At 48.0% G+C, this 26,457-nt stretch overlaps 3 protein-coding genes across 13 annotated transcripts in view; 1 reads left to right on the forward strand and 2 right to left on the reverse strand.

The window, feature by feature from the left end:
• Positions 1 to 3,310, reverse strand: part of DCAF6 (DDB1 and CUL4 associated factor 6) — a 173,021-nt gene extending 169,711 nt beyond the window's left edge. For 7 of the 11 annotated variants that reach the window (XM_050957326.1, XM_050957316.1, XM_050957307.1 and 4 more), the window contains exon 1: positions 3,086 to 3,309. In XM_050957326.1, coding sequence (XP_050813283.1) covers positions 3,086 to 3,179 — 94 coding nt within the window. In that variant the 5' untranslated portion in view covers positions 3,180 to 3,309. Of the gene's footprint in view, positions 1 to 3,085 lie in introns of all 11 variants that reach the window. The other 4 variants (XM_050957258.1, XM_050957247.1, XM_050957336.1 and 1 more) reach the window with 2 other exon arrangements.
• A 444-nt stretch (positions 3,311 to 3,754) lies between these two features.
• The window catches only part of MPC2 (mitochondrial pyruvate carrier 2), a 29,571-nt gene continuing 6,868 nt past the window's right edge, over positions 3,755 to 26,457 (forward strand). Inside the window, exons 1-2 of the mRNA XM_050962512.1 lie at positions 3,755 to 4,008; positions 18,215 to 18,255. Coding sequence (XP_050818469.1) covers positions 3,906 to 4,008; positions 18,215 to 18,255 — 144 coding nt within the window. The 5' untranslated portion in view covers positions 3,755 to 3,905. The remainder of the gene's footprint in view (positions 4,009 to 18,214; positions 18,256 to 26,457) is intronic.
• MPZL1 (myelin protein zero like 1) overlaps positions 9,290 to 26,457 on the reverse strand; it is a 126,352-nt gene continuing 109,184 nt past the window's right edge. Inside the window, exon 7 of the mRNA XM_050960060.1 lies at positions 9,290 to 9,452. Within this exon, the coding sequence (XP_050816017.1) occupies positions 9,350 to 9,452 (103 nt within the window). The 3' untranslated portion in view covers positions 9,290 to 9,349. The remainder of the gene's footprint in view (positions 9,453 to 26,457) is intronic.

The following is a 26,457-nucleotide window of genomic DNA, read 5'->3' on the forward strand; positions in this document are numbered from 1 at the left end:
CATGCAAAGCCAGGTAGGGAGCCTGCCAGCCCCACACCAACCAGACTATAAACCGGACTTTATATACCAGCATTTCTAATCTTTATAGAGAGCTGTCCAGTTGGTATAGGGATGGATAACACAGCTTTTACTGTAAATGAAGGACCCAACACATCATATACATATACATACATACATATATACACACACACACCTTCCTCACACCACATTACCAACAATACATTTGGCAATATATTAACAATGGAGTTTGGGGGCAGAAGGGAATGGGATAATCCATTTTTGTTTTGATTGTTTACTCAAAACAGTTTCAACATATTTACAAAAGAGTATATTCAGGGCCTGAAGCATTAACAACAGTGGTGGGCAACTTGCAGCCCACACACAGCACGCCAGGGTAATCCTCTGGTGGGCCACAAGACAGTTTATTTACATTGGCACGGTCACTCACAGCTCCCAGTGGCCGCGGTTCGCCGTTCCGGTCCACTGGGAGCTGTGGGAAGCGGCTGCCAGCACATCCCTGCGGCCCACTCCGGTTCCTGCAGCTCCCATTGGCCAGGAATGGCGAACTGCAGCCATCAGGAGATGCGGGCAGTCGGGCCAATGTAAACAAACTGTCTCATGGCCCGCCAGTAAATTACCATCACTGATTAACACGATATTGCTATACAGTCAACAAGTCAAAGTGTATGCTTTTTTAAAATTATTTTCAGAATAAGAGTTCTGTCTGGTAGAATCAAAGTGGTAGAATGGATAATCAGGTGGTTCTTAAAAGATTATTGAGACTTTCACCTCTAATTCAGTCTATATCACTACAGACCAATAATCTTTGCCACCTATTGGCTGCCTGGCCATAACCTGTATGAAATAAGTTTGTGGTCTCATTCCAGTTTCCTGTTGAGCCACAAAAGACACCTGTATGTACATGATCAAAGGAATGTTAATCACAGATATGTTCTTTTGATTAAGATCAGTTTTACCAGAGACCAAAAGGTGACTACAGCATAAAAAAAGTAGCATCTTGATTAGCAATAATTTATATTTTTGGTACAAGACCAAGCAGGTGTGTCAATGACTTAAAGGAGTTGAATGCAATTTATTTTTAAATAACATTTTGGGGACAATTCAAATATGTCCTGGTCCACTATAATACTTAACTGCAGTTAAGGTCTGCACTTCTTTGGAGCAGCTTACAGTAAGTTTGCAGTAAGGACTGAATAACTAGAAACAGAAGCCAGCTAGCAAGATTACATAGGATTGGCATCTCACTGAAATATTGACCGTTACTATAAAATTATCAAACTTTTTGATTTAATTAGAAACTGTTGGAAAAAACCCAAGGGCTTGTACTTTCCATTTTAAAAAAAGAGACATATACAAAAGTTATATTGGACAAACATCCATAAGGAACCTCCTAACATTTCAAAAATAAAATTCACCTCTCTCTACCCACTTATATCCCTATTCAACCTCCACAGGAAAAGGCTGGAAAAAAAAAAGCAGGTCTAGGAGTATCTCTTGAAATTAAACAAATTAATTTCTCCAATTTTGCCTCCAAATTGCTCCCATTCCCTCTTCAAACTGAGGCACTGTTTTTTTATCTAGGCCTGTACAAGCATCAAGTCACCTGGGTATTCAAGTTCTACCACCATATCCATGCACTAAGCTGATTACAGTTGTCAAGATATGACACAAGAGGAGACAGACAAAAATATTGAGGACTTACTAGGTCAAACACCACCATAATTTTTTCTGGAAAACCAGAGCAGATCATATATGGAAGCTATAGAAATAGAAATAGAATGCTTCTTCACAAAAAGAAAGCATTATACTTTTTAAATTGGTTCTTTAAAAAGTCACACGTTTGGGTAAAATTTCACTCCAGTGGCCTTACTGTATCTAATTTAAAGGAATACTATATTACTATTCCAGTAGAACCTAGAGGCCCTAAAAAAGATTGTATAGTACCTAGCACAATGGAGTGCCAAACAGAGCTTTTTTTTTTTTGGGTGGGAGGGTACAAAACTTCACACAATAATCGTGGCTTTCCTCTCACCCTAAAATTTCAACAGTAATTTTGGAGTAAAACGCTGGTGTTGGAAACTTAGCAGCAGCAGCATTTGGGTAATATATGAGAGCTGGAAAGTAAAACTCCTCAATCTGAAGTTATTATCCAATATTAATAAAATACAAAGAGCAAACACACAGCACCAATGGGTGAGAATTAAGTGGCATTTTTAAAAGCTACCCTTTTTAATGATCCTGAGATGTTTTTAACACAAGTAAAGGAATATTAAATAAACAGATGTTTTAAGAGGATAGTTTCAAAAGTCATCTCTGCAAGCACTGCTAGCTCAAGGAACCAGAAAGAGACACAATCTATGAAAACAATCACAGTAGCAGTGGTGTTCACATGCTTTTGTCAGTAACTCCTGAGCCACTTCACTGTGAGTTGCACCAGCTGACACAGACAGGGCTCTGACTGTTCCGAGTAAGCATGAAATGCATTTTGTCACTGCACTGAGACGCTTTATTACCCCCGGGTCCGTTTTCTGGACTGGAAAGAAAAGGCAGAGCCAGAGAGGAGTTAAGTTTCCAGCCACTGATGGTTCGTACCATAGGTGCTGGGACTTGGGGGGCTGGCGATGCTACCGCACCCCCTGCCTGGAGGTGGTGCCCACCGCATACCAGTGTTGACAGTTGGGTTCAATGGCTCTCAGCGCCGCCACCCTACAAACTGCTCCAGCGCCCCTGTTTCCTAACCCCGCCAAATCCTTTAGACCCCCCGCCCCCCCCCAGGCGCGACGGGGGGGGGGGCTTTTCACGCGGTGTCTGACATTTCGGGGCAGGGGTTTCTCATCAGCCCGCAGGGAGGCCAGGGCGAGGCCGCGGCCCGCAGGGAGGGGACTGACCAAAGCACAGTGACCGGGGCCGCGGGGGGAAGCCAGCAGAGCCGCCCCGCCCCGCCCCGCAGCCCGAGGGGGAAGGGCTCAGCTGTCACTTTCGCCTCTGGCGTGCGTGCGGGACGAAGAATCCCCCCCGGGCAGCTCCGAGCGGCCGGCAACGCCCGCCCCGCCCCCCCGCTCACCTAGGTAGTGTCTCCGCAGCAGACCGGGCTCCTCCAGCCCCAGGCTCCGCTTCCGCACGTCCCACAGCAGGTGAGGGCAGCACCCCCGGGACATGGCACCGCGGGGAGGGGAGGCTCAGACTCTCCGCCGGCGGCAGCCGCCCCCCACGCTCACCATGGAGACCCAGCCGCCCGCCCGCGCGGTGCTCGCTCGCGCACGCACCCGCCTGCCGCCGAGTCGCCGCCGAGGAACGAGCAACAGCGGCAGCTCCTCCGCTCCCCACCCCCATCTCACTCCGCCCCTGCCCGATTCACAGCGCTCGAGACTTACACCTATCGCGAGAACGTGACCATTTGGCTTTGTGGATTCGGACGGTGAAGTCATACAGCGGCCATCTTGTATTTGGGCACAAAAAAGCCGCCTGCACTTCCAATGTCTTTCATCGGCGTCTGCCATCTTGGCCGGGGCACTGAAGCGCGAAGGCAGCCATGTTTAGTTTGGGTGGCACGGTAGCCAGAATGGAAAAGGATACTCCTGCCCTTATCAAAGATGGCCGAAAAGGGTTCCCCCCTCCTCCCTCCCACCCAATAGACGTAGCGTCAGCTCTCTCCACGCAGGGAGGGGCGCCGGGGAAGGAGGAGGTCCCGTTAACTAATAGCGGTCGGCGAGCTGCTCGACCGCGCCTCCCAGCGGACCAATCAGCGTGAAGTAAAGCGGGGTCCTCCTCTCGCGAAGCGGCGTCAGGCCGCGAAGGGCGGCGGGTCGCGGAAGGACACTGGACCAGCCGTGGTTACTGGGACCCCAGAGCAGCCCGGGGCCCTCTCTCCTCTTCCCGCCGACATGGCCGCCGTCGCGGGGCTCCGCGCCTCCTACCACCGGCTGCTTGACCGGATCGAGCTCAAGCTGCCGCCGCGGCTGCGGCCCCTGTATAACCACCCGGCAGGTACCGGCTGCGCCGCCCGCGGGCGGATGGGGGAGGGCTGCGGCTGCGCCCCCTTGGCCGGGCCGGGCGGGGCCTCGCTCACCCAGCCTGTGGGGATGAGGAGCGCTCGGGGCTCCCGGCCTGTGCCCGGGGCTGGCTGCGGGGCGGCGGTGCCGAGTTCGAGGCGCTGGGAGCCCCCCAGCTCGGGGCACAGCGAGGGTGGTTCGGGGCGGAGCCGGAGCCTGGCCGGGGCTCGCTGTGACCTTGGCCCGGTCGCTCCATCTCTGCCCCCCGCATTCCTTGGCCTGTGGGAGGGCAGGGTGGTACCGCCCGGGCACCTGCTTCCGTCCTGACAGACCGGCAGCCCTGCGAGACCCTGGGCCGGGAACAGTGACAGGTCGAGTGTCCCGGGGTCCACACCTACCGGACCGGCTGTGCGGGGCGGGCAGAAGTTGGGTTTCTAAATTATCATTTTTAATAGTAAATGAAGCAAACTTTTATGAGGCTTTGCTCTTCTCTAGGACAGGGCAGCTCATAAAGGGCCTTTTGTTAAGGAGGGTTCAGCTGTGAGATGAGCTGTTGGGGGAGTTCAGACCCACCCGGAGCCTTGCTGCCTTCTGGGAGTGTTACAAGATCTCTTTGGAAAAGCTCTCTGATCTTCACCAGAAAGACTTTCTTTAAACGTGTCTATATTCCAAGCAGAGCTTCCTGTAACCAGAGAACGGAGAAAAGCAGAAGATCCTTTTAGAGCAGGGGTAGTATCAGAGGGGTAGCCGTGTTAGTCTGGATCTGTAAAAGCAGCAAAGAATCCTGTGGCACCTTATAGACTGAGGCCACGTCCAGACTAGGTATTAAAATCGATTTTAGATACGCAACTTCGGCTACGGGAATAACGTAGCTGAAGTCGAATTTCTAAAATCGAGGTACTCACCCGTCCAGACGGCGCGGCATCGATGTCCGCGGCTCTCCGTGTCGATTCCGGAACTCCGTTCGGGTTGATGGAGTTCCGGAATCGATGTAAGCGCGCTCGGGGATCGATACATCGCGTCCAGACTAGATGCGATATATCGATCCCCGAGCAATCGATTTTAACCCGCCGATGCTGCGGGTTAGTCTGGACGTGTGCTAACAGACGTTTTGGAGCATGAGCTTTCGTGGGTAAATACCTACTTCATCAGATGCTGCTTTTATAGAGCAGGGGTAGGCAACCTATGGCACTTGGGTCAAAGGCGGCACGTGAGCTGATTTTTAGTGGTAGTCACGCTGCCTGGGTCCTGGCCACTGGTTCAGGGGGAGCTCTGTGTTTTCATTTAATTTTAAATGAAGCTTCCTAAACATTTTAAAAACCGTGTTTACTTTATGTGCAACAATAGTTTAGTTACATATTATAGACTTATAGAAAGAGACCTTCTAAAAATGTATTACTGGCACATGAAACCTTAAATTAGAGTGAATAAATGAAGACTTGGCACACCACTTCTGAAAGGTTGCCCACCCCTGCTTTAGAGTCCAGTAGGCATCTGGCCATACAGACCTTGTGTACTGGGGAACTTGCTAAGAGTACAGGGATGGATGTAATAGATCACTATACAATAACTAAGGGATCCTATAATATCTTATTGCATTTCTGATCATGAAATGCACTTTGCAGTCTCAATGATCAGTAATATTCATTTCCGAAGGAGCCCACGTAGATTTAAAAAAAAAAAATTTTTGAGGCAGGGAACCTATTGGACATTAGGATATCACTTACAGATATGCCACTACAGGATTGTTGCTGTGATATTTAGCATCAAATTGACAGTCACTAGATTTTTCTTTTAATAGTTACTTCTGTAGAGTACGTGGGGAGAAGTATTGGGGAAACAATAATGAGTGGTATTGTTGCTCTAACGCAAATTAGCAAGTTTACTTTACTTATGGGAACATCCTCTACAAGATTTGAAATGAATTTCCTTCCCTTTCTTTAAAAAATAAATAAATCCAAAATCTTGTGACTCTTCATTAACTGCAGTGGGGTTTCTAGCTACCTCTACCATGATATAATGTGACCTGATATAACATGAATTCAGATATAATGCAGTAAAGCAGCGCTGGGGGGGGGGGGCTGTGTTCTCCGGCAGATCAAAGCAAGGTCGATATAACGCTGTAAGATTTTTTGGCTCCCAAGGACAGCGTTATATCAGGGCAGAGGTGTATTTACATATAAACACATTAAGTGTGGTGGTACTGCCATTTTACAAATAGTCTAATAATACAATATTGATGATGCTGACACAGGTCTGAACTTGTTAACCATAATCTTCTTTGGATCAGTCTGACTGAGAAAAGGGAAAAGAAAAGTAGGGATATCTTATCCTCAGATATAATCCCTTTTAAAACAAACTGCTGCTTGTCTTCATTTTCTTATCTGAAATGAGCCACTTCTGGCTCAACCTTTGGCTTCCCCTGTGTGCAGGTTCAGAAGCTAATGCTCTGTAGCTGAAGTAGCTCTAAAATAAAAGAAGCCAATGACATTTCTCTATACATAAATTACCTTCACCTACTTCTTTTTCTCAAGCAAATGTGTTGGTGGCTAGGGGAGAGCAGGGGGCAACAAATGCTGTTCAATTATTTCATTGTAGATTTTGCCATTTATGCAGTACGAAGTAAAGCTTTTTTCTCAGCTGGCAAAACAAATAAGTGAATATGTCTTGTCTAATCATGAGTGATGTATACCACTGGAGCTATTTCATGAATTGTGTGGATCTCTGTAATATCTTGCATTTCCCTAGAAGTGTAGATTTGAGCCACCAGATGTCCTGTGTAGTGCCCTTTTATGGGGGAAGGGGGAAAACGAGGAGAAAGGTCTTGAGACAAGAGAATCCAAGAAGATAAGTGGATCGAGCATGTGTCTTGATGGCCTGAAGAAGAGACATGCTTATCTACTGTTTGTGACAAATTTTGCCCACATACCCGGGAGCAGGAGTCTCTGGGAGTGCTGTGTTTGAGGGAAGAAGTTGGTCAGACATTCACAATGACTGTAGTTAACAATTCTCTCTTTTTAACCAGCATGAAAGTATGCACTCCTTCAGTGGCCTAATGGATAAGGCGTTGGCTTCCTAAGCTAAAGATTGTGGGTTCAAGTCCCATGTGGGGTGAAGAATGAAAGCATGCACTCCTATTTATTATCAAAGTAGATAACACTTATGTGGTACTGTAGTCATTCAGTTGTAAGTAGTTTTTCCATTTTAGAATCAGCTATGTAAATAGATTTCACAAGATAACTGAGGAAATGTGAAGTCTTCCATGGATTGTTCTTTCCACTGTTTTTCTTTAATGTAATACATGTTCCTGAGTTTTCATCTATCCAGAATGTCGTCTTGGGTGCAATCATGATTATGCAGTAAGGGAATTTAGCTTTCAGTCATTTTTCTACAACAAAAGTCTTCTCTCAAAATAAAGATTGCACTGGTTTAACAAGAATTGGTTCAAATAGTTTAGATTAATTTAGATCAGTGCAAACCCTTGTCACCAAATTGAACAACTATGTCCAAAACTTTTCTGTTACACTAAGTTGACCAAAAATAAAGCCAATTTCAGTTAGGTGGTCCATAGTGGTGATACTTCCTGGCATCATCAGTATTAAAGATTGTAGGCTACATTATGCAGGTTTGTGAATTTGGCCCGTGAGTTGAACTTTGGCCATTCCTGCTCCATGCCCAGTCTAAATGCTGAAGCTGGGATTCCAAACTGTTATAGTGATCCTGTTTCTAAAAGAAAGATGTTCTTCTTGTGACAGTTGTTCTTTTGATGTGTATAGGCAGCTTCAGTGAAGGGTCCTGTTGGTATGGAAACTGAACTTTTGCCCCTTCTGTACCTGCTTTGTGGATAGAGAGCTTCATTTCCAGGGCTATTGGGAATATTTAACTAAACAAAAGCCATCCAACATGGAAATATACTTGTTTGTTCTAAAAGGAAAGCGCTTAATGTACAGTTATCTGTCCTTGGTGAGGCCTAGTTTGATGGCCTCGTTTGATAAGTGACTTTTTACCTAGATTCTAAATCGTTTGTGTCTGATTAAAAGAAATCCCTTTACTTTGATTTATAGAACACTTTTTTTGGCTGAAATACTAACAAAATCTTGCATTTGGGTAATGCTTTTCAAACTAATTAAGGTTGCTAGAGGACAGGGAAAGCTTCTGACAAATGGGAGGTGCCGAGCCAACTCCCCCACTTTTGATTGGCTGCCACTTGGTGGAAAACTAGTGTTCGCAGCAGAGAGATGTGACTTGGCTTGCATTCTGTCATGTGTTCGCTGTTTAAAGGTTCTTAATCAGGGATGGATAGTCAGATTTCAGCGAGGGATTCATGAACGAAGCAGAGAGTCACTTCATTAGTGCACTAAGAGATGAATATAAAATTCACACCATGTGTTCCTTGTTAGGAGCAGGAGGCATATATTCAAAATAAGATCTTGTATTTTTATGACCCAAATTTCTCTCTGATGTAATAATAGGGACATTAGGGACAAATTCAGTCCAGTAAGTGTAGATGTGTGTAATACATTCCAAGCTTCATAAAGTGTCTTTAATCAATTTATTTTTATTATGATAGCCTCCACATGCATTTTGATTATCAATTAATCAAAATGCAGAGCTTTTGTCACGTTCTTGAGTTACTTCTCTTCTGAGGAAGAGCTTACAAACAAACAGTTCTCTCCCTCCTCTTGAGTCTCTGGACCAGCTCACTGTCACTTTAAAACTCTTAATAATTTGAGGAGCATTTTCTTGAGGGTTTTGTCAAGATATTTTTTCAATTATTAGTTTTAAAATTCCAATCAGATTCATGTGCAACTTTTTCCCTCAAGTGCATGTGTGCTGGCTTATGGGATTTGTTACTGATAAATCATTGCATTTGCTGCAGGGACACTGAAGTATTTTTAGGGGAAAAAGCATAGAAAATAATTGCATGTTTGCATACATACATGCTTGGAAGCTTGCAGCCCTATCACAAATACTAAACATAACTTGAACAGGCATTTTCCTGAATGTAGGAGTAATATATCACCCACACCAGCATAAATGAACATGAAAATAATGTTGTGGAAAACACCCACCATAATCTGGAAGAAATAGGTACTTATTGGACTTGGGGTGGAAGGATGCCACTGATGCTCAGGCAAGCATATGAGAAAGAAAGCATTTCAGTCTGGGGGGCACTTGATCAAGATTATGCTATGAGCGTTTAGCACTTGAGCCTACCAATTGCTGTCACAGGTGGATGTAGATCCATGGCCTGGTCCTCAGACTGGTCTTCTCTTTCTTAAGGCTTTAAATACTATGACCTTGACATTCAGTCAGTAAATAAACAGGCAGTGGGTCTACTCAATCCTGTGCCACTCCAGGTTCCAGAATAAATACAGCCACGTCGTCTGGAGCAAGACATTATCCAGGCACCCTCTCTGGAAAGATCCTAAGACATAGCTGGAAGAAGTAGGTTGGACTTTAGACCTGTCTGCCATTAGTGTTGCAAATCTAAAGTCTTGAAGGTGGATGGGAGGGAAAAGCTTAAACAGGAGTAAGGCTATGGATGAGTTTCCACAGTGAGGGGGAAGTCCTAGCAGACACATTTAAACCTGATTTAGTAAAGAAACTTCCCAGGCACTGTCGAAGGAGCCAGGTAAGGAAGCTTTCTATGTTATATAATCTATATAATAAGATTCAAGGGGTGGGCAAAGTTTTTGGTCCGAGGGCCACATCTTGGTATGAAAACTGTATGGTGGGCCATGAATGCTCACGAAATTGCGGTTGGGGTGCAGGAGGGGGTGAGGGCTCTGGCTGGGGATGCGGGCTCTCTAATGGGGCCAGAAATTAGGAGTTCAGGGTGCGGTAGGGGGCTCCAGGCAGGGGGTTGGGGTGTGTGGGATGGGATGGGGAAAGGTTTAGCTAGAGGTGTGGGCTTTGGGGTAACACTAGGGATGAGGGATTTGGGGTGTAGGAGGGTTCTCCAGGCTGGGACCAGGGGGTTCAGAGGGCAGGAGGGGTATCAGGGCTGGAGCAGGGGGTTGGGGCACAGGGGTGTGGAAGCTCTGGCTGGGGGTGCAGACTCTGGGGTCAGGCCAGAAGTTAGTTCAGGCTGGGACAGGGGGGTTGGGGGTTTGGGAGGGGGTTGGGGGTGCAGGCTCTGGGCGGCACTTACCTGAAGCAGCAGCATGTCCAGCTCCTATGCGGAAGTGTGGCCAGGCGGCTCTGCAGGCGCTGCCCCATCTGCAGGCACTGCCCCTGCAGCTCCCATTAGCTGTAGTTTCCGGCCAGTGGGAGCTGTGGGGGAGGAGCTTGGGGGCAGGGGCAGTGCGCGCAGCCCCCTGGTTGCCCCTAAGCATAGGAGCCAGAGCGGGAACATGCTGCTGCCGCTGCTGCTGCCTCCAGGACCCTTTGCATATGTGCATGGAGTGGCCTTGGACCCCACTCCCCACCTGGAGCACAGGAGCTGGGCAAGCCCCAGACCCCGCTCCCCAACAGGAGCTTGAGGGCTGGTTTAAACCAGCTGGCGGGCCTGATGTGGCCCCGGGTCATATTTTGCTCACCCCTGCTGTAGTCTATGATGTCTGAGTCAGTGTGATATGATGGAAACGGCTACAATCGTGGTTGAAAGCTCTTTTGAGTATCACCAGGTTCATTCATCACTGGGCCCTGGGAGAACCAGATGGAATATTGGAGTCTGAAGTTCTGTGGGAGCTGGAATATGACCGTTAATCAGAGGAGATGGAAGCAACAGCTGTTTGGGGTAACAAAGATGACTGTGCTTCCTTCCAGGGGGCAGCAACATGCCCAAACTCTGTGGAATATGTACAACAGCATCACTGCTCACTACATCACACTGGAAACAAGAGCCCCTACATGTGACTTTGTGAATTGTGCCTGTACAACAGCATGGACTTTCAGCTACTCTTAATGACCTGCTATATCTGCCTTCAGTCTATTTACTGTATTCAGGAGGCTCTCCCTTCTAAAGAGAACTTAGTATAATATGCTGGTAGTTCACGCTTAGTATTGTCATGAATGCTTTTAATCTTTGATTGTTGAATAGAATGTCAGTGTCACAAACTTCATAATTTAGCAATTTGTAACCTATGTAGAAGTGTAAGCTACCAGTGCTTATTGTAAAACTAGATCTGTGACTCTAGTAGCATATTACAAAGGCAAAGTTACAGCTAGGCCGTTCTTAAAAACTTCAGGAGTTGCATAGCCTTTATACAGTCTAAGAATAACTCCATTTTAGTTTTCATGTTTACCAAGTAATTGTCTCCTAATGAAGCTTGATTTACTAGTGCCAGCATAATACACTGCTGCTATTCTGTATAAGGCATTTTTCCCACAATGTAGGGTGACTTAAAAATCTAATTTAGGGCTCAAATCTTGAATGCAGTGGAGTACAGAATATTTTTTAAATCCTGCTGAGTATTCATTTACTTACAATACTTACTCTTGGTTTGAGTATGGGAGCATGACGCTCCAAGAACTGCTGTTTAAGCAATCGATACCCACTGACGCCCCTGTTGTGTTATACACTACTGACTCACATCTGTGCTTGCCTGCTAGTATATTTCTTAAATAGGCATTTTTATTAGAGTATGAGGATATGCAGTGTTCATCATATCCAGTACCTAGGGACATTCTACTCATGCATTTGCAACTGATGTTCCCTTGTTGACCCAAATGCTGGGTCAGGTCACAGAATTGTTGTTTGCTTTTTATAAATGAGTGAACAGCAGGAGCGTTCTAGGAGAGGAGGGGATAATGAACCTGGCATCCCCTAGAGGATTCTTGCCTATTCTTTAAAATGAATGGTACTGACATGCATTAACCGTAAATACTCTCATAATGTAACATGGCAACTGTGAAAACAAAAAACTGCAGCACCACTGATGTAAGTCAGCACAATCAGATTCTCTTAGATTGAGAAGTACCTGCTTACTGCTTGGAACAATGTGACATTATGACAGTATTTTTATTAAATATTACATGCTAAATCTGTCCAAATTAGAGAATCTCAGTCCAAGCTTTCTGGAATCTTTCCTTTGTTCCTTTTTCAGCATACAGCTAGTCTCTAATTCTGCAAGTCCATTCTGTATTCTAGGAAATTGATAGATAAAAGGAGTGTTTGATGGCAGTATGTGTAAGTTGCAGCTGTAAAAAGTCTCTTGCAGCATAATAAAATACTAGTGAACTTATCTGAGATCAGTCTTGGTATCCTAAATGTACCCAGTACTGTACAATGTGTAAAATGTAACACATTCTTGTCCTGAAGAACTTGTAGTCCAAAAACACAAGGGTGGATTCAGACAGAACAAACTGAATGGGATGTGGGCTTTAATCTGTTGACAAAACTGCAATATGGTCCTGGTTTAACTTGGTACTTGGGAACCAATCCATGTGTTTGCATTACATTCTACGTTTGCTTAAGAGTCCTGAGAACTTTCTACTTTAATATAAGGGTACAATCTTGCTAACCTGTCCCAAAAACCGAGACCACTGCAGATGGTTTTAATTTCACCTGTCAACAAATGAACAGTCTGAGTATTTAATGCCAATTTTATGGGACCTCAAAGCATTTAGACTGACTCAGAAGCAGTTAGTTCTGCTGAAAGTGGTGCTGGCACACTAACCAAGATCTTTCCATAAGAAGATGTTATATAGCTCCATGTGCACCATAAATATGCCCAGCCAGGTAGAATTGTTTTCACTTCCAAAAACAAAGCAGAAAAATACATGTATTTTTGCACCCCAGTGTTTCCCACAGTTCTGGACATCTGAGCTGTTCCCCTTCACTCTGCTGCTTACAGAGGCAGATCAGTGTTTTGACACCACGCGATCTCATTATGCTTCCTCATGCACCAGATTCTAGTGCTCCCTGGTATGAGCTCGTTGGTGGTCAGTTGCTCCAGCTCCTATTCGGAGGGGCTTCTTCCTTTCCTATTCAGTTTGGGAAATAGGGAGCAGTTTCTTCATTTCAGCTTACACCTACCTGGATTGGTTAATGCTCTAATAGTTTAGCCCATCCTGCACCTCCACTGCAGTGCCTCCGTGCTGGCTTCTCTGCCCCTATACAGATATGGCGGAGTAGCCAGGAAAGCACCATGTCAAAGTCAAGTAGTACTCTGTGTGAAGCAACCTTCCAAGACTCAGCAGATGGTGAGTTGTGCCCAGACTGCACCTGACCAACCGACCCTAACTCCATTAGGTCCTGGGATTACAAGTTGGACAGGCAGATGGGGTCCCCATCCCACCAAAGTAGCCACAACTCCACCGTGAGACAAATAGAGCAGAACTCCAGTAGAGATCAAGGTGAAGTTCCAAAAGTGAGGACCCCAGCCAGTCAATGTGGAGGGGTAAGTCCCAAGGGATGCCTGGAGAACAAAGAAAGGAAGTTGGTGGGGCCATAAGTCTTCCCTGGTCTTACAAAGGGGCCTGAGTGCTCTGGAGAAAGAAGCAGAGCTTCTAATCAGCTTTCTTCCCTCCCAGTTTACTCAAGGGGGTTGTGACAAGTCCTTTCCACTCCCCAAGGAAAATGAGACCCAGCAGGGTTTCACAGATGGCACATGCTTTCAAACTTATGCATCTGTTAGATGTGCTTATCTCCATATCCACATCATATCATGCCACTGCAAACTTCTGAGGTTTGACTGAAGCACAAAACATCAGTAATGAACATTCTTATATAACCTATCATCAGTTCCTGGGGTTTTTACAAAGATGATGATAGTTTCAGAGAACCTACCTGAATGACAGCTTGAATAGCACTCAATTGCAGTCAGCGAAACACCAAGCCATGTCTCAGATGTTGAATCTCCTGAAGGTACATGGCTTCATCAGTGTCCAAAAAAGTTTCTTGATTTCCTCCACCAGACTAAGTCATCTGGGCACAGAAATAAACACTTCAGTAGCAAAGCTTTACTCCTCATAAGAGAGGTTCCAGAAAATCCAGGATTTTGTCATCTTGCTCCAGAGCTACAGAAAGCCTACGATAGCACTGTGTCTTAAACTGCTGGGCCTCCGACGTCATGGATAGGGATTGCTCCATGGCCACAGTCACGTATCAGATGCCTTCAAGCCTTTATCCTAAAGGAGTGGGACAACTCCTTGGAACGCATGAAAGCTCAAATATGGGTTCCAACACAGGTGATCAACTCCCTACAGTGGTGATCAGCCCACAATACTGTCCGTAAAGGTATGCCCATCTGCCTTCCAGATCCTCTAGTTCACTTGCTCTCAAAGTTTCCAGACTACTGTATCCCTTTCAGGAGTCCCCAAAGTTTCACCTTACCTGTTTACGAGTCATATGAATGCAAAGACGCTGAAATACTTCACTAGGGAAACAGACTCTGGATCCATGGGGACAAATATCTTCTCACACAATTGGCCAAAGAACCTAGTCCTGGGGTTCTCAAACTGGGGGTTGTGACCACTCGAGGTCATGAGGTTATTACTTGGGAGTCATGAGTACAGTAACTCCTCACTTAACCTTGTAGTTCCTGAAAAATGCAACTTTAAGTGAAACATTAAGTGAATCCAATTTCCCCATAAGAATTAATGTAAATGAGGGGGATAGGTTCCAGGAAAACTTTTTGCACCAGACAGACACACACACACACACACACACACACACACACACACACACAAAATATAAGTTTTAAACAAACAATACTGGTACACAGTGATGATGACTGTGAAGCTTGGTTGACGTGGAGGAGTCAGAGGGTGGGATATTTCCCTTACTGCTAAATGATGGGCTGAGCCCTCAAGGGTTAACTCTTTCATTCTACAAGGCAGCAGGAATGGAGGGAGAGGGTATGTGTGAGAGAGAGAGATGTGCATTTCCCCTTTAAGTACACTGCCTTGTTAATTAGATCAGCTTGCTGAGACCACAACTGCTGCAAGCTCCCTCTATCCTCAACCCTGACATTAGCCCTCCTCTTCCTTTCCTTTCCTTCCCCCCTCCCTGCACAGCAAGCAGGAGTCTCAGAGAGCAGCTCCAAGGCAGAGGGCAGGAGCAGCACATGGCAGTGGAGGGAGGGACAGCTGAACTGCAGGCAGGTGCTGCACAGGGAACTTAGGGGAGTGGGGAGCTGACAGGTTGGCTGCCGGTCCACCCCGGTTCCAAGCCCCTCCCAGCTAGCTGCAATGGGCTGCTCTTCCTGCAAGGAGTAGACAAAGCAGGTGGCCACCAAACGGCATTAGAAGGGAATATTGCACAAATTTAAACGAGCATGTTCCCTAATTGATCAGCAACGAAACATTAACTGGGATGACTTTAAGTGAAGAATTACTGTACATGCTTACTTCTCTCTCTGGTCCAGATTCAACTACTGGTGTCAAGAGCACAAGACAAATCCAGGAATCCCAATCATTTTGGATTTTCTCCAAGAAGGCGTAGATAGCCCAGCACCATTACATGCCAGATCTGCTTTTAGTAGCATGCTATTCACAGGATCCTTTTGCTTCCTGGCAGATAGCCCTCAGGTAGCCAGATTCTTTCAAGCAGTCCAGTTAGTCAGCCCAGCGGTCAACCCATTCTTTCCAAAATGGGACCTACTACTGGTGTTGAGGGCCTTGACCAGCCCATCTCTTTGACATCAGTGTCAGCATTTTACTTATCCATTAAGATTTTGTTTCTTAATAGCTGCCGAGTCTACCAGGCAAGTTTCAAAGCTGGCAGAGTTATCTCTTCAAGTGCCTTAAAGCATGCTCCATGAGGCCAAGGTAGTACTCAGGACTCCAGAAAATCCATTCTTCCTGAGGTAAATTCTTCCTTCCGTACTTCCCAAGAGTTTTGTGCTTCCTTTCCTCTATCCAAAATCTCAGTATCCAGCTGAAAAGATGTAGCACACCTTAGATGTCAATGTGTTGAAAATCTGTCTCCAGCTTACTGAATCCCCAGAAAGATTGAGCTATCTGTGTCCTCCTTTCAAAATACCAGAGACTTAAATGTTCCAAGTCCTCTGTTGCTGGGTGGAAGCCTATAAAGCATTTTAAGTTCCTATTCTAGAAGGAATAGGAGATCCCTATTCCACTCCAGAAGATCCCTAGCAACTTCAAGGGCAGAATGAACAAGTGACTCCACTTTGGAAATTTGCGAAGGTCTATACGGTAACATGTTCATGAATCGCTATGAGGTGAACTTTGGCTTCTGAAGAGGTCTCATTTGGAAGGAAGGTGCTGCAGGTGGTAGCCCAGAAATAAGGAAGCCTTTTGAGTGAGCTTTCAAAAAGGAGGGTGGATATTCCCTTTTTTCCTACCAAATTTTATCCATAACCCTCCCTACAGCTGTTCACTGCTCACTACATCCCAGGTGTCCAGAATTGTGGGAGATGCTGGATGGCAGAATAAAAAACTTCTTGCCATTAGTTTTCTTTCTGCTGGCAGCATCTCCCACAATTCTGTCTGCCCTATATGGCTCATGAGCCTAAGGACATGTATTCAACCATCTTTATTGGTCTAATGTATGAAGTTATTTTGTTAATTCTGAAAAATATTATGCAAGTTCAAGTTTTACAGCTTTGCAATAAATCATCAGACAGTAAGTGAGAGCAGAGCACATGATGCCAAAATGCTGATCCACTTCCTTGAGCTGCAGAGTTGAGGGGAGCCGCCCAAATGTCCAATATTGTGGGAGGTGCTGCTGGAAGAAAGGAAACTTTCAGCAAGAGATCTCTGTTCTACAAGCACTATGGGTCTGGGAGCACAGTGCAAGAATGTAAAAACAGTTACTGTATTTTAAACCATTATTGTTGCTAACTATTTTATAGGGCTCGAATTGCTTCAAAGATGTGTGGCAACTGGTTTTATAACCTTAAGATAGAGTGGTGATATGCTCCTGTACTCTTACTTTCACAAGGAATAGTTGCTGCCAACAGTTGACAGTTAAAATATTTAGGACAATTTTTAATTGTGGGGTGCTAAAAATAAGGCACCCCGATTTTTTTCATAGGGTCTATAGTCCAGTGGAAAGTCAGCAGACTTGAAAAGGATGCCACTGACTGAGGCGCCTAACTTCTGCGACTTGAACTTGAAAGTTTTGATCCTTAGGTATGATGTGTATTTGGGAGACAAAAATACATAGGCATTTCCTGTCTGACATCTGCTCTCAGAATGTTGCATTCAGAGTCAATCAGAACTTAAGCTTCTTCGTGAATTAAACACTCCACCATGTTCTGGATCAGTCATACCTAAGATCCTGACTGTTCATTGTCACTCAAGGGTTTTTTGCATGCGGGTGAGGATGGTAGCCCTGCTGGGAAAATTCCAGTATGGATAATTACTTTTTGCATCCTGAATTCCACTTTTTAATTGTATATGGTGGTGCAGCAGATCTGTTGTCACAAAGGAGATGGCTATACTACAGCTGTTGGTAGAAACACTAGTCTGAGTTCCTGGGTGTGCTCTCATCAGTAAGAATTTTGGAATTTGTGGAGTAAAAAAAACATGCTATGCTAGATATGTGAGACTAAAACTGTAGTGTCATGAATTGCCATAAGAGCAGATCTACAAGTGATACAGCTTTCTATATTGCCACTAGCTGGGACCGCACTTTTTTTTTTTTTTTTGTTAGCCACAGCTTCAATATTCACGCTGCAGCTATTTGCTCACTTGCCATTCTAATAACCTAGAAAACAAAATGGCCTTGGATACTACTGCTAAGACCGTAATGTTGAAGAGGGGTTGTGGGTCACGCTAGAAAGGCATTAGCAGAGCAGAGTAGAAGAGTTCTCACTGTATGTACTGTGTTGTGCATGAGACAATTCCGCTCCCTCAACTGTGGGATTCATACAGATGCTTTAAAACAGGGGTAGGCAACCTATGGCACGTGTGCTGAAGGCGGCACGTGAGCTGATTTTCAGTGGCACTCACACTGCCCAGGTCCTGGCCACCGATCCGGGGGGCTCTGCATTTTAATTTAATTTTAAGTGAAGTTTCTTAAACATTTAAAAAACCTTATTTACTTTACATACAACAATAGTTTAGTTTATATATTACAGACTCATAGAGATCTTCTAAAAACATTAAAATGTATTACTGGCACACGAAACCTTAAATCAGAGTGAATAAATGAAGACTTGGCGCACCACTTCTGAAAGGTTGCCGAACCCTGCTTTAAAAAATAAATTTTGGTACCATTACAGCTATGTCTGAGTGTGTAGTTTATTATGCCTTAACTCAAACTGGGTTTTTTTTTTCCTCCCCAGGTCCCAAAACAGTGTTTTTCTGGGCACCTGTTATGAAATGGGTAAGTATAAGAAGTCACTTTGCTGATATTGTTAACGTTTCTGCAGGTCAGGGAATGATCTTCAGCCACCTAGGGGGAAAGTGACCAGTTCTTGGTGTGAATGGTCTTGGCCGTGCCATCAAAGAATTTGCTATTAAGGTCCTAATTATGTTTTTAAAATGTGGAGAGTGTCAGAATGACTATACCTTCACTCTGATGGTAGAGAACACACATGACAACAATTTGATTATTGGAGGTCAGTGAGAGAGGCACTTTCACTGAAGAGCCCTCTGCTGTGAAACGACTATTGCCAGGCCTAATGCAGAACACCTCTTAAAGCAGTCCACCCCCAATGGAGTAGCAGAACAATCCAGCAGTGTTGTTTTTTTTGTTTTCTTCTTTCTTGTATGTTAGTTGCTAAGACTGACTTCTTGAGATGACAGCCTAATATGGGGAGGACTGCAAGGTCACTTAGAACAGACATGCTACAACTGATGCCTCAGCATGACAATTGTAGTGAATCTAGGACAGAGCTGAGTTTCTGAGGCTCCTAGTTTATTCATTCATACCAGGATGTACTTATACTTCTGCAGTAGCTTTGTTTAAACATATTATAGTGTATAATCTCTTTTTAAAAACACTGCCTATGTAACAAGTGAAAGTCGATTACCATTCTGGTAAATGGGAACTCCTTGATTTTAGTGCAGTTCAATTTCCCTATAACAGTCCTTCTGTTATGAAATTTAGTGGTTTGAGTCTACATGTCAGGTTTACATTCAGGGCTGTTCCCTCTTGGACCTCATCCATGTCAGCCTTTTAGTCTACTGTTGGCATTGGCTTTATGTCAAAACTGAGCTGATTAGTATTTGTAGAAAGGTATCTTTTGAAAATATTTACCAGCTTTCAGGCACTTTATGTTCAATAGTCAGATTACTCTTCCTCTCCTCATCCTTTGCTTTAGCTTTGGGTTTTTGTTTTTCCAGTAGATCTTCCTCTGTTTTGTGCATAGCAGCAGTTTAACAGATGTAGCATTACCAATAGGCCTGAGCACTGTAATGCCATACTGGCTTCCTGTGCCTCCACAACATTGCCCTCAAGCTGAAATTGGAATTGTATATAACCTTCTGATAATATAACTGCCATAAAATGGCTTTTTCCCTATTTGGCAGGGAGGAGCTTGCTATATTAATCTATATTAACTAGATGTGTTAAAACTGTATCTTTTCCTAGATAAGTCCTGCATGGCTCTCCTAACATATTAGGCAACATAAAGCACATACCTGATGCACTGAGAATACAACACAAGGCCTCTGGCTTCAAAAACACACAAGCCTCTATTACTCAAGCCAAAGGAGTCCTTACTGACAGTAATACTAAGGTTTTGTCATCCTTTAGTGCAGGCCTGCACAACTCGTAAAGCGGCGAGGGCCACATTACGCCAAAGAAAACAGCTGAGGGCCGAAACCCCCCGGCCCCACGGAAACACCCCCCCCCCCCGCCCAGCGGAAACACTCCGCCCCAGCACCGCCCAGCCCTGCAGAAACAAACCCTCCTTTCCCCGTGCCGCCCCACCAAAACAGCTGTGGGCCAAAAAGGAAGGTTAGGAGTGGGGAGGTGATACTTGATTTTAAATCAACCAGGGGCTCCCAGCTGAAGAGCTGGCTGAGAGCCCTCAGGGTCAAATTAAAGGGCCCGGGGCTCCGGCGGCTGCGGGAAAAGACGGTTACTCACCTTTGTAACTGTTGTTCTTCGAGATGTGTTGCTCATATCCATTCCAGTTAGGTGTGCGCGCCGTGCTTGCACATTCGTCGGAAAACTTTTACCCTAGCAACTCAGTGGGCCGGCAGGTCGCCCCCTAGAGTGGCGCCATCATGGCGCTTGATATATACCCCTGCCGGCCCACCCGCTCCTCAGTTCCTTCTTGCCGGCTACTCCGACAGTGGGGAAGGAGGGCGGGTGTGGAATGGATATGAGCAACACATCTCGAAGAACAACAGTTACAAAGGTGAGTAACCGTCTTTTCTTCTTCGAGTGATTGCTCATATCCATTCCAGTTAGGTGAATCCCAAGCCTTACGTAGGCGGTGGGGTCGGAGTGAAATGTGGCAGAATGAAAACTGCTGAGCCAGAGGCTACAGCATCTCTTGACTGTTGAACCAGGGCATACTGCGAAGCAAAGGTATGGACCGAGGACCAATGGAGCTGCGCGACAGATCTCGTGGGTAGGAACACGAGCCAGCAAGGCGGCAGATGAAGCCTGAGCCCTGGTAGACTGTACGATGATGTGGCTTGGGGAAATATGAGCCAAATCATAACAAGTGCGGAAGTCCGCCATCACCCAAGATGAGATCCTCTGAGAGGAAAACAAGCAAGCCCTCCCTTTGGCCCGCTACCGTGACAGAGCTGGGGCATCTTACGAAATGGTTCTGGCAGCGCAATATAAATGCGAGCACTCCACAGATGTCCAAGGAGTGCAATGGTTGTGCCCATTGCGTTGAGCTGTGGGTAACATGAAAGGCCGAAACCACCTTAGGCAGGAAAGCCGGGTGCGGTCATAACTGCACCTTGTCTTTGTGAAACCTAGTGTACGGCGGAACCCCCGTAAGAGCTCTGAGCTCGGAGACCCGTCTGGCCGATGTAACAGCTACGAGGAAAGTTGTCGTCCAAGACAGGTATATCAGAGGGCCAGTCGTGCACGGCTCGACTGGGGGAGACATAAGTCTGGTTAAAACTAGGTTGAGGTCCCAGGTTGGGGCTGGGCGGTGCACCCGAGGGTGCAAGCTCTCCAAGCCCTTGAGGGATCTCGAACCCATAGAGCGTGAGAACACGGAACGTCCACCTTAGCCTGGCTGGAAGGTAGAGATGGCTGCTGAGTGTATCCTCAGCGATGATACCGCCAGGTCCTGCCGCTGAAGGCCAGAGGCAGGCCAAATAGAGGGGATCGAGACCTCAGCAGGAGCAAGATCGAGCGTATTGCAGCTGTAGAAGAAACGCTTCCACCTGGCCCGGTACGTTGACCAGGTGGAAGGCTTCCTGTCACCCCGGCTCAGTTACGCAGCAGCCACACCGTGAGGCGAAGAGGCTGCAGGTCCGAGTGACGAAGCCTGTCGTTGCCCTGAGTGATGGGGTCTGGGTGGAGTGGCAGGGTAATTGGGTCTTTTATTGACAGGCCGAGCAACGTGGTATATCAGTGCTGCCTGGACCACTCTGGAGTGATCATGATGATGCGCGCTCTGCCCCTGCGGAGTTTGAGCAGGACCTAATGAACCAGTGGGAACAGTGGGAAGGCATAATGGAGTTGGCCTTTCCACGGCATCAGGAATGCGTCCAAGATCGATCCCGAGGAGAGACCTTGGAAGGAGCAGAACATCTGGCATTTTCTGCTCTCTCGGTGAGCGAACAGGTCTATGTGAGGAAACATCTCCGCTTCTGGAAAGCAGAACGCCTCACATGGGGCAGAGTGATCACTCGTAAGACAGGAAAGACCTGCTGAGTCAAAGCGCCAAGACGTTCCGAACGCCTGGGAGAAAGGACGTCACCAGCTCCATCGAGTGGGCCATGCAAAAGTCCCGGAAATGGATGGCCTCCTGACAAAAGGGGGGAGGACCATGTCCCTCCCTGGATATTTATGAAGCACATGGCCGCTGTGTTGGCTGTAAACACCGAGATACAACGGCCTCGCAGCTGCCGCTGGAACCCCTGGCACGCCAGGCGGACTACTCTCATTTTTGGGGCATTGATGTGGAATGCCAGCTCCCGAGAAGACCAAAGGCCTTAAGCTCGGAGGTGACCATGAGCACTTGAGCAGAGAGATGACGCGTCCGTCATCAGGGGCAGTGAGGGCTGGGGCGGATGAAACCGCATCCCTGCCCACACCAGGGAGGGAGTTAGCCACCACTCTAGGGAGCCTAAGGTGCTCGAGGGAACGGTGACTACCATGACCATTGGCTCCCTGTCCGGGTGGTACGCCGAGGTGAGCCGGACTTGGAGAGGACGGAGGCGGAGCTTGGCGTGTTTGGTTACAAACTTGCGGGCAACCATGGACCCAGGAGACTGAGACAAGTACGAGCCGAGGTCGTTGGGAAAGCCTGCAGACCTCAGATGATTGTTGCCATCGCCTAAAACCGCAGTTGTGATAAGCAGGCTCCGGCTAGGTAGGAGACCAGGATAGCTCCTAGGAAGTCCAACCTCTGCGTGGGAACCAGAGTGGATTGCTCTATAGTAATCATCAGGCCTTGACCTGTGAATAAGACCGTGACGATGCCCACGCGCTGAGTGGTTTGTGTCTCAGAGTCTCCTCGGATAAGCGAATCGTCCAGATAAGGAAAAACGCATATCCGACATCAGCGAAGGTAGGCAGCGACTATGGCCATAAACCAGAAGTACTGACAGTTGGCTAGAAAGCGGAGGTATCTCCTGTGCGGAGGGAAGATGGCGTTGCGAAAGTACGCGTCCTTCATATCCAGGGCGGCATAGTAGCCCCCAGGAGGCAAGGATGGAATAATGGTTCCCAGGGATACCGTGCAGAACTTCAACCTTATCCTAAACCGGTTGAGTCCATGCAGGACTAGGAAGGTCTGAGACCTGCGTTCGAGTGGGGGACTAGGGCATAACGGGAGTAAAACCCCTTGCCCCTTTCGTCCATCGGCGTCTGCACCTCTTGTACGAGGAATTGCTCGTGAGAGGGGTCCCTGAAGGGGGACAGGGCTGGAACAAATTAGAGGTGGTACCTATGCTCCACCGTGCGCAGGATCCAGCGATCTGAAATTAACTGGGGCCACGCCAGGAGAAAGCGGGATTGGGATCCCGGCCTGTGACAGGTACACCGCCCTCAGGCGCACCTTGGAAGGTTCGTCTTTGGTCCCAGTGGTAATTGCGAGGGACCTTGACCTGGGCTCTTTAGGGGTCCTGACGTTCGTCTGCGACCACCTTGGCCTCGCCGTTTGCCAAAGTCCTGTCTATGGCTAGGCACAGAGTATGGCGGCTGGGGACAGAAAGGCCTGCGTTTGGTCGCTGGCATATGCATGCTGAGAGAGCGCATTAGGACCCTATTGTCCATCAGGCTTGGCAGCGAAAGGCCTTTACCAACAAAGGGTAAATCCTGAATGGCATACTGCAGCTCCGGCCGGAGGTTTGAAACCTGAAGCCATGAGATGCACCTCATGGCGACACCAAAGGCCAGAGTCCTGGTTGCAGAGTCTGCTGCGTCCAACGAGGCCTGGAGGGACGCTCTGGGTACCTTTTTTCCCCCGTCCTCCAAGACGGCAGCGAACTCTTGGCGGGAGTTTTGAGGGAGAAACTCCATAAACTAAACTACCTTCACCAGGTGCTATAATTATCGCAGCTAAGCAAGGCTTGTTGCATTGCTACCCAGAGCTGCAGGGCCTCTGCAGAGTACACCTGGCGGCCAAACAGGTTCATTCGCCAAGCCTCTTTCGGTTTCGGGGCTGGCCCCCGCTGGCCATCGTATCAGAATCGTGGTCCTGAGCATAAGATCTGCGCATGTGGGATGACACGGATGCGTGTCCGGATGGCCATGGAGGTACTAAAAGAAGGCACAGGCAGAGTCTCTGACTCTATCGGACCTTGCCCAACTCGGCACCGGGAACCGGCACCGGGAGGCGTACCGGTACCTGGAACGAGATCCAGACCCGCAACCAGAATGGTGCCTGGAGGTCGACCGAGATCTCGAGGCTCGGGGAGAGGCTACAGGAGTCAAGGTACCTGTCGCGGTGCCGGGAGTCGGAATGGTGCCGATAGTGGGTCGGCGAATGGGATACCGACCGGTGCAGCGAGTGCGACCAGTACCGATGAGGAAAACAGCACCGGGACTGCAAGTGGTGTCGGGCGTGCCGACAGGATCTGGAGTGTCTGCGGGACCGTGATCATGAATGGTGCCGCTCTGCTGTGCTGACAGAGAACGGTCACATGAAGAGACTGTATTACCCGCACCGGCGGTGCCGGGGTCAGGCAGCATCGACTCTGTCATGGCAATGAGATCCCTCGCCGTTGGTAATGTCTCCAGCGTGGAGGGAACAGCAGGCTCAACCACAGTGCATACTGGGGAGCTGTCAGGCACCGGATTCGGCGGCCCTCGTGGGACCGGGATTGACGGTACCGAGGTCGTCAGAGCTTCGGTAGGCGTCGGTGCCGGGCGATCCGAGTTAGATGAGCTGTCTGGCTGCGGTGCCGTCGGCACGGAAGCAGCAGGAGCAATAAGCTCAACCACGGCGCGCGCCGGGGAGCCATCAGGCACCGGATTCTACGGCCCTTGTGGGACTGGAATCGACGGTGCCGACGTTGTCGGTGCCTCAGAGGTGTCGGTGCTGGGCAATCCGACTTAGACGAGCTCTCCGGCTGCGGTGCCGTTGGCACGGAAGCAGCAGGAGCAGTAGCTCAACCACGGCACGTGCCGGGGAGCCGTCAGGCACCAGATTCTACGGCCCTTGTGGGACCGGGATCGACGGTGCCGACGTCGTCGGTGCCGCAGCAGGTGTCTGTGCCAGGCGATCCGACTTAGACGAGCTCTCTGGCTGCGGTGCCGTTGGCACGGAAGCAGCAGGAGCAGTAGCTCAACCACGGCGCATGCCGGGGAGCTGTCAGGCACCGGATTCAATGGCCCTGGGGGACTGGAATCGACGGTGCCGATGTCATCGGTGCCTCTGCAGGTGTCGGTGCCGGGCAATCTGACTTAGGCGAGCTCTCTGGCTGCGATGCAGGTGGCACGGAAGCAGCAGGAGCAGGGGGCTCAACCACGGCGCGTGCCGGGGAGCCGTCAGGCACCAGCAGGAATTGTAGGCTCTCTCGACCTCGGAGGAAGGGAGCGGTGCCGAGTCGACTTCGGTGCCGGCGACGGCCGGTGCTGAAAGGCCTTGGCAGTACCGGCGGTCCGGTGCCGAGGAGGCGCTTCTGCCAGCCGCTTGATCATCGCTCGGCGCTAAAGGTGGAGGGGTAAGTGAAAGTCCCGCTCCTTTTTGTTCTCGGCTTAAAAGCCTTGCAAATGGGGCACTTAGCTGTCAAGTGTGATTCCCTGAGGCACTTCAAACAGGAGTCGTGTGGATCTCCCTTTGGCATCGGCTTCTGGCAGGCCGAGCCCATTTTAAAACCCGGTGAGCCGTGCATGGGCTCCGGCACCGGGTTCATGGAAGGGGCTACTTCCTGAACCCCGCTAACAATTACTAAACTAACTATGTTAGCAAAGAAAAAACGTATAACTATACAAATATATATATAAAAGGATTATAACTGCATAACTATATACGAGAACTACGAGTAGCTAGGGAAGTGGAGGTCAGCTAAGTCGCGCTCCACTGTTCCAACGACCAACACGGGCGGTAAGAAGGAACTGAGGAGCGGTGGGCCGGCAGGGGTATATATCAAGCGCCATGATGGCGCCACTCTAGGGGGCGACCTGCCGGCCCACTGAGTTGCTAGGGTAAAAGTTTTCCGACGAATGTGCACGCGCAGCGCGCACACCTAACTGGAATGGATATGAGCAATCACTCGAAGAAGAACCTGGAGCTTTGTGGGGCTGGGGCAGGGATTTAAAGGGCCCAGAGCTCCTGCTGCTGAGGGAAGCCTGAGCCCTTTAAATCCCAGCCCCAGCACATCCACTGGAGCTGCCGCCGGGATTCAAAGGGCTCTGGGCTGCCCGTGGCGGTGGGGAGCCCTGAGCCCTTTAAATCTCAGCCACGGCCAAGAATCTCTGCGGGCAGCCCAGAGCCCTTTGAATCCCGGCCACGGCTGAGATTTAAAGGGCTCTTGGCTCCCCACAGCCGTGGGGAGCCCAGAGCCTTTGAATCCTGTCCGCAGCTGGCAGGGCCGGCTTTAGGAAGTGCCGGGCCCAATTCGAACATTTTCGGCAGGGCCCCGGCAGGGATGACTGAAAGAAAAAAAAAAATGTAAAAAAAAAAAAAAAAAAAAGCCTTTCATTTCTTAGCAACCAATTCCCTATAAAAAGTTCTGCCACAGTATGTATTTTTTGTACCAATAGGGTTACCATACGTCCGTATTTTCCTCCTGGATGGCAATTTAAGATCCAAAAAGCCTGACATGTCCAGGAAAGTACAGCTGTATGTTAACCCTACCTAAAGTTCTTTTTTAAAAAGATGTGTCTGAACTAGAAATGAGCTTCCCCACTCCCTGAGGGTGTGCTAGGGTGCACATGTGGGTCTCAGCTGCTCCCTGCCCACCTCATTGAAGCAGGTGTGCAGGGTTACTTCCC

The sequence above is a fragment of the Gopherus flavomarginatus genome, chromosome 1 (genome assembly GCF_025201925.1).
Source record: "Gopherus flavomarginatus isolate rGopFla2 chromosome 1, rGopFla2.mat.asm, whole genome shotgun sequence".
Classification (NCBI taxonomy): domain Eukaryota; kingdom Metazoa; phylum Chordata; order Testudines; family Testudinidae; genus Gopherus; species Gopherus flavomarginatus.